The following is a 21,303-nucleotide window of genomic DNA, read 5'->3' as shown; positions in this document are numbered from 1 at the left end:
AGCCAAACTTTTAATATAAGAAGAAATGTACCTCATCAAGTAGTTATTTGACTACCCAAAGGTATGATTTGTAGGGGAAAGTAGGAAAAATGCTTAATTCTTTCTATCCCTTTCACTTATCTATTGCAGTGTAACAAACCAACTGAAAACTCAGTGGCTTAAACCAACAATCATGTTTTGCTTTGTGGGTCAGCAATTTTGACTGGGCTCAGCTGGGAAGTTCTGCTGGTCTTGCCCAGGGTCACTAATGTGGCTGTGGTCATTTGGTGGTTCTTCAGTAGTTTGGTGGTTCTATGGGGACTGGTTGGTCAAAGACAGCCTCCTTCCCGTGTCTGGTGGTTGGCAAGCTATTAGTTGGGGTGTTGGTTCTCCAACCACATGGCTTCTCAAGCAGACTAGCTCAAGTTGTTCACATTGTGGTCTCAGGGTTCCAGTTGTAGCCAAAAGAGAACAAGATCTAGTGTGCAAGCACTTCTTACACATCTGCTTGCATCACATTCACTAATGATACATTGGTCAAAGAAAGTCACATGGCCTTGCCCAGATTCAAGGAATGGAGAAAGGAGAAAGAAACTACGCTTGACCAGAGGAGTAGCAAAAGTCACATTTCAAAAGGGCATGCGCAGAAGGATGGGACGGTTTTATTGTGTCCATCATTGCATATAACCTGCCACACTTTCTAACAGCCTATTTTAAGAGTTATAAATTGGTGCTAATTTGCTTCCAACGGCCTCCAGTAAGTTTTGGTTTTGTTTTCATTGGCTTGGGTTCTTTATTGTTTGTATCCATTCCAACGGCCTCCAGTAAGTTTTGGTTTTGTTTTCATTGGCTTGGGTTCTTTATTGTTTGTTTGTTTTTACTTATATTGTTAGCATCATTATGAACTCATGGGATTTTACATATTCAAACATATTCAAAGTCATTTCCATTGTCATTCTTTTTGTTACTTTCAAATTGTCCCACTTAGGGCCAGTGTGGACCTTCATGTTCGTTCCTGTGCCTTTTTGACATGATTTCTTCACTCTGGGATGGCTTATTTTCTTTCTGGGCACGAGATGTCTCTTTCTTATCTTGTATATATCTTGCCCCAAATTTGGAACTGACCATTTCTCCAAGAAACAATGGTCTGGACACATGTTATGTTCATTGGTGTTGAATTGTCATTACAGAGTCTGAAAGTACTTTTTAAAAAATATAGTTATTAGGGAGAAAAATAATACATTTATGTTGAGATTTAAAATTTAGCATTTGGAGATAAGAAAAGTACATTATTTATATTGTAAAATGTTCTACAGAAATGCTATCATAATAGATGCATCTTTGTAAAAGCATCATTGCCTCCTATTTTAGGGATACTATTATCTCTCACCTGGTGGAAAAAGAAAAATGATGCTGTGCTTGGCTTGTGGACAATCCATGAGAGCAGAGAAGGGACTGAAACAGTTGCTTCCAGGGGTTCCATTCCTCTGTGCTTCTGGCTCCAAGACCCAGAAGCCCTTCTCACGAGGGCCTTTCAAGATCATCAGTGTGGCCGAGGTGTGTAATGATCTGAGCTCTGCTAATGCACGTGCGGTAACAGTTTAGAAACTTTGATGCATTCATTATCCGCCTTCCACTCAAGTTCATCTCCACTCATCCAATTCATCTTCCTCAGATGCAACTTGACCATTCTACCTGCATTGATTTCCTTTTCCCCAATGTAATTTAAAATACATTGTCTGTTAATAGTTCGATACACCCTTTAAAGTTAATTGGGCACTTCTGGAGCTTTAATCATCTACTGACACCTTTCACTGTTCCCTGTGTTGCTTTTAGTTGAGAAAGTAACTGCTAATCTTTACTTAGTGGAGCAGCTTTTTTGCCAGTATCCACAGGGTAAAACTCTTTTTTGCTTGTATGAAACATTTCAGGGGGAATTTGACATGTTGTTAATGACTATTTGGGTTGTGTGCCTGAATTCACACATCCATGTCTACTACTAGTTAGAGCTCATGGAGAAAAATACTCTGCCACTTTCCTGTGACCTTAATTTAAAATGGCACCATTTAAAAAATGCTCCCCTTCAAGTTTAGAAGTGAAAAGAACTAAGAGAACTTATAGATCTGAATAGAAAGAAGAGATTCCTAAAAGGTGGGGAACCTTCCAAAACTGGTGTAACCTTCAGGGCTAGTCCATCCCATTCCCAGGTCACCTACTCTCTCCCCTTTTCCTGACATTGAGTGGGGGGTCACATTAGGGTAGCAACAGATTACAATAATCATCAACTGAAATAATAACTCCGAAGGAGAAAGGAAGTCAGTCTTCTGGGAGGCCTGAAGGCACTTGGCTTTGCTTTAGAGATAGTGGGATAGTTTTAAGGACGTTGTGAGGGGCTAATTGGAAAGAGTCCCCAATGTTAGGATATCTCAGACAGAGCTTTTCCCTCCGGAAAGCATCCTAGGTAGGGATGAAAAGGGAAAGCTGAAGAGTGATGTTCATCACCCTCATTACCAAGTAGTTAAGGCTGCACTCATTTCCTTCCCCATTCATCAACATCTTCCACCATGGGATGGCGTCATTCTAAAGTTAAAAATTAAGAGAAGGTCTGTAATGTTAGTGGCCCGTTGGCTCTCTCTGGCCCTGGCATTCTTCTTCCCCATTTCCTGTCACAGGAGAAAACCAACAAAACAAAACAACACAAACAACAACAACAACAACAAAAAACCCCAAAACAAAAGGCCAGAAACACAAACCAGATGCCCAAATTCATCTAGTAACTAGTGACAGAGTTGGAAAGAGAACTGAGGAATTCTGAACCAATGTCCTTCTCATTACAGCATTCAATATCTATAGTACGTGAAGCATGCTCTGCAAAATTTAGATGCCCACACATGCACACACACACATTTTTTAAATTAAGAGACCGAAGTATATCAAAATAACAAAACTAAAAGAAAAAGCTTGGAGTAAATGTACAATTATTATTATTATTATTTTAAATCAGGCTGATTTATCGTCTTATGAGGCTGAAAAAACTCTAAGTTATTACAAAGAACGCCTACTGTCTTTACGGATCAAGACCTGTACACAAGCTGCACCTCACAGTGGTATGGTAACTACACACCAGAAGGCAGTGAAAATAATTGCATACAGAAATGGGGATGGATATCATAATGGGAAGTTAATTGTGGCCAGAACATTCCCCATGGTAAGTGGCTCTCACTTCAGTGCTGCTTGTGTCCTCAGAGGTAATGATGATGGTGACTCTTCTGACAAAAAAAGTGGAATTGAGGGATAAATATCCCTGGCCAGAATCACCAATTTAAGCTGATAAGATCACAATCTCTGTCTTCTTAAAGACATTCTTTTTGATTGTATTTCTTTGGACATAGATTGAGAAAAATGAGAAACCAGAATATGGCTTTTAGACTGGCTCCAGAGCAAAGATATAAAAGAATGGAGAAAACAAACTTACCAGGTTTTCTTCATTCTCATGATAGACAGAATGCCTTTTTCTGTCTTGCCATGCCAGCTTCAAGTTGTATGTCATCTGAATAGTCTAAGAGATGTCACCTCATTTATAATCTGGTGCATCTGAGTGCTTAGTTGTTGATAGGGTGTTCCATTTCCTTTTCAGATTGAAGATGCGAGGGTTATGTTAGGAAGGGTTATGTCTTGAAGGTTGCTCCCCATAATTAGAGGGTGGGATGAGACCCAGAAGCCCAAACCCAGCTTTTTCTTTTCATTGCTTGATGATTATCTTGTCTATACATTCTGGCCAATATTTTTAACAACATATTTTGTAAGTTATGTTAAATATGATATGGAATTATCCAGCAGACTTCTTTGCAAATATACACACACATCCATTCACTTGTCTCTTTGGTTGGAAACAAATGGAATTAGTTTGAAGTCACTAACAAATGGAATTTGGTTAAAGTCACTAACAAATGGAATTTAGTTGAAGTCACTAGTGACTTCAAGATCCACAGCTGGCTTTTATGGTCTTGGGCAAAATTATTAAACTTTTTAGACTGTTTTCCCATCTGCAAAATGGAAGTAATAAAACACATCAGTTCTCGGTTTGAAAGTTAACTATTCATTTATTTTAAGGCAGTTCATCAATATGAAGTATTACAACACTTTTGTACCTTATAAAGCAACAAAATTGAAAGTGGGTTTCTAGGCAGAACATTTCTTAGAAACTACTCTGATGCTAGGATGTATTAACATACATCAGCTGCTGTGTTAGGTTTTTGGTGCTGGAAATTTTTACAGCTGGAATGCACTAATGTTAGATTAGGTAGGACAATCTAATATAAAAAAATTGTCTCTGACTAAAGATCAAGATCAGTAGTTATTCAGCTATCTATGTTTTCAAATTATTTCCTCAGATTTCTCAAATGACAAGCTCTTCATGATTATTCCCAATGTTATCACTATTTCGTGTCAGTTCCTTACAGCTGTGTTATCTAGCTTCTTACAGAATGCACAAAACAACTTGGGCTTGCCAGAGCAGCCTCCAAATTATATACCAAAGATGGAACCACAATCCTTACCTTGCGTGATTTGGTTTTATGGGCTGTAGATGAATCCTTTATCCAGAACGACTCTGCAAAACAAAAGAAAGATGCAACTTCTGCTGGAACAGAAGAGATAACTACTAAAAGCATGGAAGGTTGGCTATATTCTGTAGAAATCAGCTCATTCTATTCATGTCTAATCATGAAAAGGTTAAATGTGATTCTTTAACTCAGTCACCCCTTCTAGAATTTCAAAATCACAGGAAGCTACTTTCGTAAATGATTTCAAGAGTATCAGTGAGATTCTCATGTTATTCTTGTTACAAAATAACAAGAAAAATAAAAAATTAATGTGAATTTTGATTTCAGCACAGAAACAGTCAGTAAATTTCATATAATTAATTAAAAACGTTTGATAGTTTAGTTGCTTTATGAATCATAAGCATCTTTTGTTCTCAAACTCAGAACCCAAACCAAATGGAGACTACTTAAGAAATTGGGATTAGATCAGGGCATCTCTTTATAATAGAAGAAGACAAGGTGTCTTCTCTTTACTTCTGCCTTTCAAATCTCCTTCTTTGCTCCACCCATTTCCACTGCTACTATAAATTTCCAGAAGCTACATTCAGTACCCCTTGTCTTAGTTCACTTTCTGTTGCTATAGCAAAATATTTGAGACTGGGTAATTTATAAAGAAAAGAAGTTTATTTGCCTCATAATTCTGGAGGCTGGAAAGTCCAAGTGGCAGCTTCTGGCAAAGGCTTTCATACTGAGTCATAACGTGGCAGGAAAGCAGAAAGGCAAGTTAGTGCGTGAAAGAGACTGCGAGAGTGAGCAGAGCTCACTTTTACAGCCACCAGCTCTCAAGAACTCACTCCTGCAATAATGGCATTAATCCATTCATGAGGGCTCCACTCTCATGACCCCGTCACCTCTTAATATTATTACACTGGCAGTTAAGTTCCCGACACATGAACTTTTGGGGGACACATTCAAACCATACCACTATAATTATCTGCTTACATTTTTATGGTTTCTCATTAGACTATTTACAACTTGAAGGCAGGGACTGTGTCCCAAACAAGAATTTGGTAAATGAAAGCAAATCTTGCTTGTTGTGATTCAGTGCGATTTTCCTAGTGTGAGGTTTTCCGCTATTATTGTATTGAGAAGAATGGTTTAGAGGTTAAGGACTTGGGTTTTGGAGCCAGAATACCAGGGTTCAAATCCTGGCTTTGTCACTTGCTAGCTGAATAACCTTGAGTAGTTGTATAACCATTCTGTACCTCAATTTCCTCATTTATAAAATGAGGATAATAGTAGTCACTTCATGGAGTTTTTATGAGGACTAAGCGAACATATATAAATATATATATATATATATATATATACACACACACACACACACACAATTATATGTTACTTAACAACAGGGATATGTTCTGAGAAATGTGTTATCAGGCAATTTTGTCATTGTGTGAACATCATAGAATGTATTTACACAAACCTAGATGATGTAGCCTACTACACACCTAGGCTACATGGTATAGCCTATTGCTCCGACCACTGACCATTGCTGATGGAAACATTGTTAGGTGGCACATATAGTATGACTGTGTGTGTGTGTGTGTGTGTGTGTGTGTGTAGTTGTCCCTTGGTATCCATGGGGGATTGGTTCTAGACCTCCCATAGATACCAAAATCCATAGATTCTCAAGTCTCTTATATAAAGTGGTGCCCTATGCACATCCTCCCATATAATTTTAATCATGTCTACATTACTTATAATACCCAATACAATGTAAATGCTATGTAAATAGTTGTTATACTCTATTTTTATATTTTTGTAATTGTTGTATTGTTATTATTATTATTTTTTTGATCTGTGATTGGTTGAACTGGCAGATGTGAAACCTGCTGATATGGAGAACCAACTGTGTGTGTGTGTATATACCTACACACACACATAGATATGTATATATTCAATTGAATATTGTCTTAGCCTGTTTTGTGCTGCTATAACAGAATACTCCAGACTGGGTAATTTATAAAGAACAGAAATTTGTTTCTCACAGTTCTGGAGGCCGGGAAGTCCAAGATCAAGGTGCTGGCAGGTTCATTTGTCTGGTGAGGGCTGCATCCTCCAGAGGGGAAGAACATTGTGTCCTCACATGGGGGAAGGTGGAAGGACAAGAGAGCCAAACACTGTGTAAAGCCTCTTTTATAAAGGCCTTAGTCCCATTCACAAGGGGAAGGACCCTCATGTCCTGATCACCTCTTAAAGGCCCCATGTCTTAATGCCATTAGATTGGTCATTAAGTTTCAATGCTTGAATTTTGGAGGGCATGCATTCAAACCACAGGAAAATATACATTCACTTGAATATATATATTTAATATCTATATTGAATATATTCATTCGATCCTCATATATATATGAATATATATTCACAAGAATGTATAATTTAGAATAGTTCCTGGTTGATGTTTACCAAACATTCAATGAATATTAATTATCATTATTGTGTATGGGGCATTATTTGTTTTGTTTTCTAATGAGTTTTAAAAAATAATTATGTGGGGGCCAGCCCGGTGGCGCACTGCTACAGTGCGCCACTTGGGAGCGCGGCGGCACTCCCGCCGAGGGTTCAGATCCCACATACAGACTGGTTCCCGCTCACTGGCTGAGCGAGGGACGGGCGCAGCACCGAGGGTTGCAATCCCGTTGCCGGTCCCGGTCCGGTACGGGCGCGACACTGAGGGTTGCGGTCCGTTGCCGGACACGAATAAAAGACAAAAATAAATAAATAAATAATTATGTGAACATTTAATGCCTAGCTGATCACTAAAGCATATCGTTCTGCCTCTATCTGGCATATAGAATGTCTGATCTCTGGGTTCTGTAAGATTATAATTTCAAACACTCTCCTTTCAAATTCTTATTTAAAACTTGGCTGGAAGTAATGTTATTCATGCAGGACTATCAAAGGATATTCTTTTGATACCATCGCTTCCCCCCTGTATTCCAAAAGTTATACTTGAATCATGCAGGGCCATTAGCGGGATGCCCCTTTTATGGAATTGTGGTTTAGTGTATGCGATAAATTTGTATTGAGGAACTTTAAAGAAGCAGCTGTCAGTCAGAATTCAGCATACTGCTTACTATGCAGCCAGTGGTTAAGAGCACAGGCTCTGGAGAGAGATGGTCTTGGCCTGGATTCTAATCCTGGCTCTGCTGCCACCCAACTGTGTCACTAAAGTTCAGCCACCTTATCTGTAAAAGAAGAATGGTAATAGGACATACCTCAGAATGTTGTTTTGAGAATCACATGAAACAGTGTACGTAAAGGTCTTAGTAAGATGCCCAGCACGTAGTAAGTTCTCCTTATAAGTTAATTTCTATTACAGGATACTATTAGCTATATCACGAATAATCTCTTCATGAGGACACTTAAATGAATTTCTCTCAGATCTCAGGAAAAGGAAAAGTTCATCTTTTGAGGAATCTACTTCTAGCTGTGGGACATATGAGTCTGGAAATTGTGTTTCTCTCTATGTTTTGGCTACTAGGATGCTCAGAGCCCAAATTGTGCTTTATTTCTAGCAAATAAAAAGAGAGTGGTATTTATTTCCATTTAATAATAAACATAATATCTAGCATTTATTGGATGCTTGCCAAAGCAAATAGGCCAAACACTATTTCTTTTAATCACTTCACTTTTTTCTTTTAATCTTTCCAACAGCAGAATGAGATAGATATTATTATCCATTTAAAATATGAGGACACTGAGGCACCTTTTTCCCAGATTTAGTCTATTCCTATACTCCTTTTCCCCTTTACTTTGTTTTCTTATCTCTTTGTTCTTCCTATTTGAGAGTAGGCATTTTGGTTACGCACTTCAATTTTTTTCAGAACTAGGTGATGTGTAAGGAAGGAATTAAAACATATATTTGCAATCACGGTAGTTTAAACTCTTTGGTTGCATATGAAGTTTTTGACCAAATTTATGTATTGGCCACTGGTGTTGATATCACATACTTAAACTAAGTTATTAATAAAAGGTGAAATATTTTGAATAAACAATTGAATTTGGAATGCAAATCTGTATATTATTCATTGATCAATGGTAAATATGTCATTTGTTTCCCAGAAAACCTGAGAATGAAAGTGAAAAACAAATTAGTTCCAAAGTCTGGGACATCTGATAGTTTGGATGGCATAGAAAACTCTTTACTCACCCCCATCCTCAGAAAACCTACTGCTGTATGGGTATCTTGTGGTGAACCATTTCTATCTCCAAATGGTAAGTTTTTTGTTTTCACTTTCTTTCAAGCAAGAATATGAAGGGAGACAGAAATGAATTTTATGTCATCATAAGCAAATGAATTAAATGTGTATAATGTCAACATAATAACATCACATTTATGCAAAGAACAGCAAGTTCATCAATTAATATGTGCACAAGGACAGCCATGCTTCCATATTTGCACAATTGCCTGTTTTTTCTTACTGGGGGATGGAGTAGTCTGCATAGAAAAATGTCTAATTTAATTGACAAAGAGGTCCTTGGTCTATAAGACTGAGAATAATGGTATACATTAGAAAATAACAAATGAGTTTAATTCACACTGAGGACGACCTGTCTGCACATTTTCATTTTTAAGAATTGCACCCTTTAGGCAGTAGGTGGATGTTTAAAAAATGAATGATTCCAAGCCAGGCTTTCATCACCTCCAAATAGTTTGTGGAAGTGGAAAATGAAATATGGCTATTGCATATGGTAAATCTATATAATAAAATAGCACTGTTCTTCTCTTTTTTTCTCCCTCCATTTCATAAAGAAATGCCTTCAGCCTCGTCATCTTTCAAATGAGGTTTCTTTTAATGACCCTTACCTTTTAATTACTTGTTTCTAATTGAATCTATTTCTTGGAGCAGAAAGTTCTTTATAAGTTATTGGTGTGCATGATAAATTACTGTTGATAAAAGAATGCAAGATAAAATATCATGTATTTTTATTATAGCTTTGCAGAAAGCAGAAAAATTAGAGAAACAGAACTGGCTAAAAAAGGACAAAATTTTGGCTGATCTAGATACCATGAAACACAAAATGAGACAGTTAAAAGGTGAGTGTGAACTAAACCAAGCATAACCTTGTTTAATTCAAAATGTAACCTCAATTTGCTGATAGCTGTTTTCTACTGTTAAATACCAGGTGTTTAACCAATGAATACTACATAAATATTGTGTTACGTAAATCCACTTGAGCAAGATCTAAAACCTGATAACGTATCATCTTTTTAGTGCTAATTTTATATTTGAAAATTTTAAATGAAAATGAATGCCACATGATTTATATATGCATTAAAAAATTAGGAAGTGTCTGGGTCAGATAATTCCTGAAATGATGTTTTATAGGCTTTGGAATTAGTCTTTTAACAAAACTTGCTGTCATTCCGTAGGTATTGCTGGGAAAGATTTTTTTTAAAAAAATATAATCTGAGTGAGAATCTTCAAAGTTCAATGTCAATATCTCAAAAGGATTCCTCCTTTTAATGCAGCATTAGATATGCTATTCATGGTCAAAGTGATCAATTGGCATTTTTGTCCTCTTTTTCCGCTCTCTTTGTCACAGAATCTTAAATTCCTAACCTTATGCTATTCCCAGAACTTGAGATACAGATAGTTCTTTGGGGAGAAATAATGTACCATGGACTTTAGTGTAGGAAGGAATGCATTTCAAGCTCTGTAATTGCCATAGCAGAATTTCAGCTCCTGAGTGTGTGCGCTGTCTTGCATCAAAAGCATATGGATCTTGCTTCTATAAACAGCACAACTAGTCCTAGCTGTCCCACTATACAGAACTCTGGTCTGAAATGGCTGTTACCCTGTTCTTACCAAAAGAATGGTTGGGTGCAAGTGAAAAGCATCTGTTACTACTAACCCCTACTACTCCTACCTCTAGACATTTTCACTTGAATGTCCCACAGATATGTCCAAAACTAAAGCTACCCTATCATTCCTGCATCAGTGCCTCTTGTTTCCTTTAGTAGTGGTTTCTACCAGCATCTGCCCAGGCGTTACATCTCAGAAACCTGTCATTCCTGTCATCTGCCTCTCTCTCACCCTCCCCAAGCAAGTATTCAGTAAGTTGCATTACTTTCAATCTGTTATCTCAAATGAATTCTAATCCTCTTAGTCTCCACTGTCATTCTCCAAATTTAAGCTACCATCATCTATTCCTTGGATTACTGGAGCAGTTTTCTAACTGGTCCCCCTGCTTCTAGTCTTGACAGTAATTTCTGTTCTATGAATAATGGTGACATTCTGGAGTTGAGGTGATCATGCAAAAATGCAAGGGTATTATGGTGCTCTGGGTATAAAACCTTTCAATGCTCCCTATTATCTTTAGGACAGTGTTGAAACTACTTAATATGGCCCTTTATCACCTCATTCTCTGTATGTTTCTCTTTCTCCTTAACCACTACACTTCATCCATTTGAACTTTCTTTTAGTCCCCCAGACATACCATGTGCTTTCTTAACTGAGCTTTTGGCACAATTCAGTTCGCTGTGCTTCAAAGTTTTCCCTCTCCTGTCCTTTTAGCTTGCTCCTACTCATTCTGTGTATTTTTAAGCTTGCTTGTTACTTATCTCCAGAAGCCTTTCTCAACATTCCAAGTCTGGGATAATGTGGTTTATCACACCCTGAACTTCCCCTCTGATAGTCCTCATCACATTATTATAATTATTTGTTCATGTGACTGTCTCTCCTATATTAGATTATAAATTCTATACCCTTCTAATTTGTTCTCTAAATAGTTGTAGAATGGTTGAATTAAAAACTGAGTAGAATTTAGCCGTTCACTCCAGTGAGTTTTGTAAGCTATATTCCTGTATCAAGTTAAATCAGTGGAAAACAACATACTGAAAATAGCACCTGGTGGAGCTACCTTTACTTTGATTTTATGTCAGGACTTCGGCTTTCTTTACAATTGGGTATTAGAAATGCATAACCACTACACTTCATCCATTTGAACTTTCTTTTAGTCCCCCAGACATACCACGTACTTTCTTAACTGAGCTTTTGGCACAATTCAGTTCGCTGTGCTTCAAAGTTTTCCCTCTCCTGTCTTTTTAGCTTGCTCCTACTCATTCTGTGTATTTTTAAGCTTGCTTGTTACTTATCTCCAGAAGCCTTTCTCAACATTCCAAGTCTGGGATAATGTGGTTTATCACACCCTGAACTTCCCCTCTGATAGTCCTCATCACATTATTATAATTATTTGTTCATGTGACTGTCTCTCCTATATTAGATTATAAATTCTATACCCTTCTAATTTGTTCTCTAAATAGTTGTAGAATGGTTGGATTAAAAACTGAGTAGAATTTAGCCATTCACTCCAGTTTTGTAAGCTATATTCCTGTATCAAGTTAAATCAGTGGAAAACAACATACTGAAAATAGCACCTGGTGGAGCTACCTTTACTTTGATTTTATGTCAGGACTTCGGCTTTCTTTACAATTGGGTATTAGAAATGCATTTAAAGTGTATTTGGCATCATCTTCATTATTACTGTTGAAAACAGTCTGTATTTGGTTCATGAATGTCCACTATGGAGGGATCCATTGAAGTAGTTTCTCTTAAAATTTAGTGCTAGGATACATCTTGTCTCTGACAAACTGGTATGTTTTCTGCTATGAAATATAAATTCAACACATGCTTAGAAAATATTTACTCTGAGGAAGGCCTTTTTCTAGCTTTTGAGATTATGAGGATAAATAACAAGTCTTAGCTCAGTTAACTGCACTTATAATAAGATTGTGAGCTTCTTGATGATTGGATAAAAGAGGAGATATAAATATATGTAAATCAATTGCTTCATATTATTGTAGCTGTTGGTAAATGTACCAAGTGTTTATTGAGCATATACTATGTACGATTAAAAACTGAGTAGAATTTAGCCATTCACTCCAGTTTTGTAAGCTATATTCCTGTATCAAGTTAAATCAGTGGAAAACAACATACTGAAAATAGCACCTGGTGGAGCTGCCTTTACTTTGATTTTATGTCAGGACTTCGGCTTTCTTTACAATTGGGTATTAGAAATGCATTTAAAGTGTATTTGGCATCATCTTCATTATTACTGTTGAAAACAGTCTGTATTTGGTTCATGAATGTCCACTATGGAGGGATCCATTGAAGTAGTTTCTCTTAAAATTTAGTGCTAGGATACATCTTGTCTCTGACAAACTGGTATGTTTTCTGCTATGAAATATAAATTCAACACATGCTTAGAAAATATTTACTCTGAGGAAGGCCTTTTTCTAGCTTTTGAGATTATGAGGATAAATAACAAGTCTTAACTCAGTTAACTGCACTTATAATAAGATTGTAAGCTTCTTGATGATTGGATAAAAGAGGAGATATAAATATATGTAAATCAATTGCTTCATATTATTGTAGCTGTTGGTAAATGTACCAAGTGTTTATTGAGCATATACTATGTACAAAACACTGTGCTAACCTGATTTTACATTTCATTTGTAAACACAATCATTGCTAATATTAATCATAATGGTAGCAATTACTTTGTAGGGTTTTTATAATTTAGTTACAAACGTCAAATATTTACTACATGGTTAGCACATAACAAATACAAAATAAATATTGACATTGGGGTTCTTGAGAAGGCAGCTCATTTTCCCATTTGTGGTCTTAAAACTGAAAAATAAAACTCAGAAAGAGCAGATCAGGCCCAAGTATTACCTTAGTTATATACAAAGGTAATGCTGGAACATTTAATTTAGTGTGAGAGCTAAATGGATATACTAATCAAAACCCCAAATTGGGTGGACTTATCCTTCCACACATGTGATACTGAACGAGGGTGGTCCTCACAATGAGGGAAGAGCATGGCAAGAGCTGTCCAGGACTTATAGCATGAACGATCAGCAAAGCACTCATGTTCTCTAGCTTCTAAGAGAAAAAAAATGATGAAAACGGACCAAGAATCCTCAGCTTTTTCCCCTAATTTTCAATCATTTGCAGTATCAGTGGGGCTCCATCCACTTGAAATGAAACATTAGAAGTAGGGAAGAGGCATTTTCCATTCATAGTTAGCTATTGTCATTTCTATCCCCTGATCTTATGTGAAATAAAATAGGAAATATGGAAAGATGTAATAAGAAAATAAAAAGTAATTTTTTCAATACATTTTTGCTTGGATTCAATTTATCTTATTCTTACCTACATAAATAATAGTTTATTATGAAAATGTTTTCTCAAACTAAAACCTTTTGTGATGACATTATTTCACTTCATGAAAATTATAGTGCAAATACATATCCTTTACTCAGTTAACTGCACTTATAATAAGATTGTAAGCTTCTTGATGATTGGATAAAAGAGGAGATATATATATATATGTAAATCAATTGCTTCATATTATTGTAGCTGTTGGTAAATGTACCAAGTGTTTATTGAGCATATACTATGTACAAAACACTGTGCTAACCTGATTTTACATTTCATTTGTAAACACAATCATTGCTAATATTAATCATAATGGTAGCAATTACTTTGTAGGGTTTTTATAATTTAGTTACAAACGTCAAGTATTTACTACAGGGTTTTTTTATATCAAATTTAAAATGTATTTACTACAGGGTTAGCACATAACAAATACAAAATAAATATTGACATTGGGGTTCTTGAGAAGGCAGCTTATTTTCCCATTTGTGGTCTTAAAACTGAAAAATAAAACTCAGAAAGAGCAGATCAGGCCCAAGTATTACCTTAGTTATATACAAAGGTAATGCTGGAACATTTAATTTAGTGTGAGAGCTAAATGGATATACTAATCAAAACCCCAAATTGGGTGGACTTATCCTTCCACACATGTGATACTGAACGAGGGTGGTCCTCACAATGAGGGAAGAGCATGGCAAGAGCTGTCCAGGACTTATAGCATGAACGATCAGCAAAGCACTCATGTTCTCTAGCTTCTAAGAGAAAAAAAATGATGAAAACGGACCAAGAATCCTCAGCTTTTTCCCCTAATTTTCAATCATTTGCAGTATCAGTGGGGCTCCATCCACTTGAAATGAAACATTAGAAGTAGGGAAGAGGCATTTTCCATTCATAGTTAGCTATTGTCATTTCTATCCCCTGATCTTATGTGAAATAAAATAGGAAATATGGAAAGATGTAATAAGAAAATAAAAAGTAATTTTTTCAATACATTTTTGCTTGGATTCAATTTATCTTATTCTTACCTACATAAATAATAGTTTATTATGAAAATGTTTTCTCAAACTAAAACCTTTTGTGATGACATTATTCTAAGCTAATTGTTGGGAGAAGACTTATTATTAGTGAAGAGAACAAAACATATGTTCCAAGACTGGAAGAGATGATGGGGACTATATAAGGGCATGAATTCTATTTGACTAAATTACTGCTGAACCGCATCGTGGATGCGAGGCTGGGGCCAGTAGAAGTCAGCATGTTATCTTTCTTTTCCATCTGTAGAGTAAATATGCATATCCTGGCTATTTCAAGCCTCAAGCTCCCATATGAAGAGGTATTGTTAGATATTATTACCTTAGGCATCTTTGCTTTTATGATATATTTAGTATTTTATCCTATACTCCTGTGTGGAATGATTTATGCATAGAAAAACCAAACCAATTTATTTGAAATCAGTAAGTCTATCATCAGAAACAAAATTTCCAGCAACTTGTTTCCCCAGGGCGGCGAGTAGCAGCATGTCAGCCAGCCACCATGGTTGCCACCAAAAGCCCTGTGCAGCCGGTGGTGGTTGAGGGAGGCTGGACTGAGCAGACTCAAGAGGAAATTAAACTCATGGAACTTATAAGACATACAGAGGTACGTTATTAAGGACTCCAGACATTAAAGACTCTGCCTCTTTTATAAGCATTTAAAAGTACAATATTGAATTTTAAAATTATGCTATTAATATAGTCTAAGCATCTGATCAGTTATGACCACATAAGCATATGCCAAGCATTGAATTGGCATTTGGAGAGTAGCTATCTAAAAGACAGCCAGCTCATATGAAAGTCTGTTTTGTTTGAATGAAGACCAGAAATTATGACCTTAGCAAAGAAGAGAAAAAGGCCCAGTGGATATGTACAAAGGTAATTATAGTAAGTGTAGTCAAGTTGAGCCGTATGGCTTCATTGCTCATCACTCCTAAGGGTATGTCTCAATATGTAAAAAGAGCAAGGAGCAAAATACTAATTGCAATGGGGACATTCAGAAGTGAGGAATTCAAAAAGTGGTTTCAGTCCAGTTGGTTAATCAGTCAGGATTGCCAGACATAAAAAAGTGGAAAAGATAAAGGTCAGCTGTTGAGAGAGGACTGGGGATAGAGATTGGGGAAAACTTTTTGCTTTGTGAAGTTTTTCATCAAAATGATATGTTCCTATTTAATAGGGTTTCTCAAATTCATGAAATGCGTTCAGTCAAAATCTCAGCCATGTGCCCAAGTGAAGTTTACTAGAAAAAAGAAATTGACATAGCCAGAAATATGATTTTTTTGCCAAGCTAAGAAGGATAAATCACTGACCAGGGAATGAATGCAAAGCACTGAGCTAGAATATGCTTGAAGTAGGATTAAAAAGCTGTCTGGCAGGGATCTGGCAAAGTATAAGGGTGGCTGCTGTATTTTAAAAGACAGCAATTAGGGACTTAAACAACACTCATGTATACTCTCTTAAAGGTTTCTTGATTAAAGGAAATGATGTGATTATAATGAAAAACTCATCTGTTAGAAGCAGAGAAATATTTCAGCGGGAGAAACACCATACAAAAGTCTAGAAACACATCTTTCTTCATTTCTCCCTTAAATAAATGAAAGTTAAGTGCTTTGCCAAAATGAGTACCTTATCATTATTACTCTAATGATTGTTATTGTCTTTAGTGTTTCATTGAAGCACAAGGAATTTACTGAAGAGTCAGTGACAGAAGAGGCTAATGCACTTAATAGCTACTTCCTAAAAAATTTTCAGCATAATTTATTATTACAAGATATTTCTGGCTTTCATCACATTCTTTATAGACACTAAATAGACAGTTCTCTAAGCATGGCATTCTCTGGGCTTTTCTTGACAGGCACACCTTTCTGAAGTTCAAGAACTGCAATCCAAAAGAAATTCTCCAGTTGCAACTAAACATATAGCAGTCCAGCAGAGCAGCCTGTATAAGCAACCCAATACAAAACGGGTATGGATTTACCTAAATGGAGGCAAACCTGAAGATGGCACTTATGCCTGGGGCAAAACTATTTCAGAGGTAAATCTAGTGGGAAAGGAGTGTTTCATTGGCCTGGGTTCAAATTCCAGCTCTCACATTTCTAGGTTGTAAGGTCAGGTAAATTACTTTACTTCTCTGACTCTGATTTTCTCATCTGTTAAATGGGAACAACACTTTTCTTGTGAGGTTTATCTGATAATTAAACGAGCTGTATGTATGAAAATGTGAAGTCCAATACTGTCTGACACATGTATGAATCTGAATATGATGCAGCTATCAAAGAGCAATGCCAATTAAACCCACTCTAGCCAAAGAGTAAAATCTAAACTTTAAAATAATTGAGCTGTATGTATGAAAATGTGAAGTCCAATACTGTCTGACACATGTATGAATCTGAATATGATGCAGCTAGCAAAGAGCAATGCCAATTAAACCCACTCTAGCCAAAGAGTAAAATCTAAACTTTAAAATAATTTAAAATAATTTTCCTCATCCATTTTAAATTCAGTTCACAAAAAAGTGATTTCCCCTATCACGAATTGTTCACTAGAGATGTTCTATGTAAGAAAAACAACAGTACTCATTAGAGAAAGCCTACCACCTTCCTACTACCCAGAGTTCTAGAAATGGCAGAATTTCCACTTTCTAAAATTAACACATTGACTAAGGAAAAGATGAGTCGCAGTTCATTTATTGTTTGTAATATCAGGAATATAATTCTAAAATTTGACATTTTGTCCTAATCTTTAAATGAAAACCTTAGCCACATAATAAATGGACTTTGGCAGTCTTTTTAAAAAGTCTTATCTGTTGCAATGATATCTTAAATATTAGTTTGTCTTCTTTATTTTGTGAAACGCTTTTATAAATTTTTCTGGGACAAGAGAAAGTCACATAAAGATGAGAGGTTGGAAAGGGGGATTGGAAATGCAAGACGGTGAGGTAGACTGGCCTAGAGAAGCTCATGGTGGCTGATGAAGGGCACCTCGGATGAGCTCTGCCCCTGAAGACTGGTCTAGTTGAAGGTATAAGGGAGACCACTCCTCTTTGATAGGGACTTTGAACAAAAGGGTGAAAGCAACCGGATCTCAGAAGTTGAAAACCAATTTGCTGTACTTGAGAAATAAGAGATAAAAATTCAGAAAATGTATACTCAAAACTAGGAATACACATCAAGGAACTTCACGTACCCAGGGATAAAAATGAAAGTGATTTTTTAAAAAAGAGAATGAAAAATTTTCAGAAGAGAACTTTCTAGAAAAGGCTGAACAATGCTGAAATGTTTCTTCCTTGTTGGTTTCTTAAAAAATTACAGAGTTCATGCTGTAGATGCTAAGTCTTAAAATACACTTAACCATTGCAACTAGAACCAATAAATTAGTGAGAATATGCAATGATTTAAAAATAGATAAAGGGTAGAGTAGGGACAATGGGGAAAAGACAGCCTACCATATTTAGGATAGCAAAAATTGGCAATAACTTTTACAGAGATCGCATATATTTAAAATACTTAGTTTGGGGATGACTTTTTCATTTATGTGACTCACACTGTAGCATATAACAGGCACTCTGTAACTATTAGTCCATGATCATATAATTTTTTGTGGACTTTACATATGAAAGGCACTGTGCTAGATACTGTGAAGTATTATTGTAATTGATTAGATACTGTGAAGTATTATTGTAATTTATGTCTGTGAAAAGATTTTTGTAAACTTAATAGTGCTGTGTAATAGATGGGGTGACATCAAAAGTGGTGGTAGCAGTAGGAGGAATAAAGTAAAACGTTTTCTATGATCTCTTTAAATTAATATTTCAAATTGTGAAAACTTTGGAAAATATACACAAGGTTTATTTGGGCATGTAGAGAAATGGACACTATCCTGTTGATGGAAGTACAGCTCTTTGGGAGAACAATTTGGCTACACATATCATAGGAAAATCCACTTCTGGAACTTTATCCCAAGGATATTTTCATTCAGTTATGCAAAGATTGTTTGTTAAGAATATTTATCACAGTGCTATTTATAATGGAGCTAGATTAGAAATAATTTAAAAACTCATCAATAGAGAATTATTTCAATGAATTATAGTTCATAGGATGGAATATTATAGCTCAATTAAAATAAACTTTTAGAAAGAATAATGACAGTAGAGATGTTCGAGATGTACTAAGTAAAAGAAGCATAAAATAAAGCAGGTGGAGTTAGGTGTGCATGTATGTTGTCTATACACCTGTATGGTCTATACACATACAGGCACACCTATAGAAAAAAGACTGGAAAGATTCTATTGTATTTATTTTTGGACAGACATATTATGGGAGACCTTTATTTTTCTTTCCTGTGTGTTTTTCCATGTGTTCCATATTTTTTAATGATGAATGCAGGTTGTCTGTGTAAAAAAAACATATCCTAAGGAAGCTCACATTCCTCTTAGAAAAGTACTAACAGAATGTGATAAAGTTCAAATTAGTAGTGCATGCAGGAAACTCAGTAGGAGTTCAGAGGAGGGGAGCACTGTGCCTATCTGGGATGAGGGACAAGGACCTCTGATGGAACTTGAAAAATGGGTAACAGTCAACATCTATGGCAGAAAAAAGCATGAACAAAGATGGGGGGCATCACACACAAAGATATGGGGGCTAGAATTCATAAGGCATACTAAATAGATGATGCTTGGACTGAAAAGTAGGGACGAATAGATATGACTGGAGAGGTTGTTTAAAAATATGTGGTAAATCCTATGTACTGTATGTATTAGTCTACTCAGGCTGCCATAACAAAATACCAAGACCAGGAGGCTTAAGCAACAGAAATTCATATTTTTTACAGTTCTAGAGGCTGAATGTCCAAGATCAAGGTGCCAGCAGAGCTGTGGTGAGGCTTCTCTTTCTAGTTTGCTGATGGCCGCCTTCTCACTGTGTCCTTCAATAGCTTTTCCTGTGCCTGCACGCAGAGAGAGAAGTAGCTCTGTTGTCTCTTCCTCTCCCTACAAAGAAACCAGTCGTACTGGATCAGGGTCCCACCGTTCCAACCGCAACTAACCATAATTACTCCCCCCCGGAAGGCCCCGTCTTTGAATACAGTTGCAGCAGGTGTTAGGGCTTCACCCCTAATTTTGAGAGGACACGATTCAGTTCATAACCCTATCCCAGACTAAAGTGCTTGAATCACTACTTACTTGTCTCTGAATAAAGAAATGGCATGGTGAAAGCAATGTTTTGGGGAGATTAATGTGGCCTTGATGTGTAGAAAGATACTTAGAGAATGTCTAGAAAATGTTTAGCATATTATTTCTTTCTTAAAAAAAAAAAATCTTTCTAATCTCTCCTTTTTCCATGCTGTATATTTGTCTTTAGGGGCCTGCGTGAGATTCTTTGTGATCAGTTGAATTGTATCCTTTCACGCTGTCAGGCCTGAATACCTCTGGAGAGTGGTCTGTGTGTGGAACAAATAGGCGGCGGGAAGGGTAGGATTTAGATTTCGCTGGGGAATCTGACTAAGAAGCTGAGTTTCAATGGTTGGTACTTTTACTGGAAGAATGAGCAACAGAAACCATTTCAAAGTGCTTCGCTCTACCTTCTATAATGAGCCCCCCAGATAGTATTTGAAACCCATCCACTGCAGACTCTTTCTCCACCGCTTTCTCTGCTGTGGCTCTTCTGGATGATTTAACCACATTCTTCCCACCCACTCTTTGAGCATTGCTAGAGCTACTCTCATCTCCAACTGGTGTCGGCTCATCAGTCATCAATGCACCGAGGCAGCTCTCCCTCCAGGGTTAGTGGCTCTTTCTTCAGGACCGACATCTTTCTCTGATTTATGATCACCTGAGCTCCTCCTATGGTCCTGAAGCATTTGTCTCCTCCCATCCCTGTGAGACTTTGTTGATTCTACACAGAATATCAAAATCAATATGTTCTTTCTCAGCCTAGGAACGGTTCTGAATGCATGAGTAGAATCTGAAGAATAAGAAACAGGTCCTTTTGATGTGGATAGGCAAGTACCTCGTGCCCTGATCTATGAAAACTAAACTCACAAAATAGATTGTGGGTGAGGAATTACTCATAGAACATTGTTCTTCTATCAGGAACTTTTGTTATTGCAAAAATTGCAAACATTAATTTATATTACCTACTTTAAAGAAGATACTTGAGTAAATTTACATTCATTTGGGAAACTGAGAATTAAGAATTTCATTTTTTTTTTTTTTTTTGTCTTTTTCCGTGTCCGGCAACGGATCGCAACCCTCGGCGTTGCCCCCGCGCCTCACTCAGCCAGTGAGCGGGAACCGGTCTGTATGTGGGATCCGAACCCTCGGCGGGAGCGCCTCCGCGCTTCCCAAGCGGCGCACTAGCACAGTGCGCCACCGGGCCGGCCCAAGAATTTCTTTAACTATCATAAGCTGACTAGATATTTTAGAACCTAATTGTACTGAAAATGCCTTGTTTTCAAATTTATTTTTATTTTATTTTATTTTTTTTTCCTTTTTGTCTTTTTTTCGTGACCGGCAACAGATCG

General features: G+C 36.7%; 1 protein-coding gene across 1 annotated transcript in view; it reads left to right on the top strand.

The window, feature by feature from the left end:
* DCDC5 (doublecortin domain containing 5) overlaps window positions 1–21,303 on the top strand; it is a 64,686-nt gene that overhangs the window by 34,420 nt on the left and 8,963 nt on the right. Inside the window, exons 10-16 of the mRNA XM_008570067.1 lie at window positions 1,351–1,536; window positions 2,984–3,187; window positions 4,456–4,648; window positions 8,652–8,804; window positions 9,526–9,627; window positions 15,255–15,391; window positions 16,640–16,819. Of these exons, the coding sequence (XP_008568289.1) occupies window positions 1,351–1,536; window positions 2,984–3,187; window positions 4,456–4,648; window positions 8,652–8,804; window positions 9,526–9,627; window positions 15,255–15,391; window positions 16,640–16,819 (1,155 nt within the window). The remainder of the gene's footprint in view (window positions 1–1,350; window positions 1,537–2,983; window positions 3,188–4,455; window positions 4,649–8,651; window positions 8,805–9,525; window positions 9,628–15,254; window positions 15,392–16,639; window positions 16,820–21,303) is intronic.

The sequence above is a fragment of the Galeopterus variegatus genome, unplaced genomic scaffold (assembly GCF_000696425.1).
Source record: "Galeopterus variegatus unplaced genomic scaffold, G_variegatus-3.0.2 Scaffold568, whole genome shotgun sequence".
Classification (NCBI taxonomy): Eukaryota; Metazoa; Chordata; class Mammalia; order Dermoptera; family Cynocephalidae; genus Galeopterus; species Galeopterus variegatus.
The sequence above is the reverse complement of the archived record's forward strand: the minus strand, read 5'-3'. Positions and strand labels throughout refer to the sequence as shown.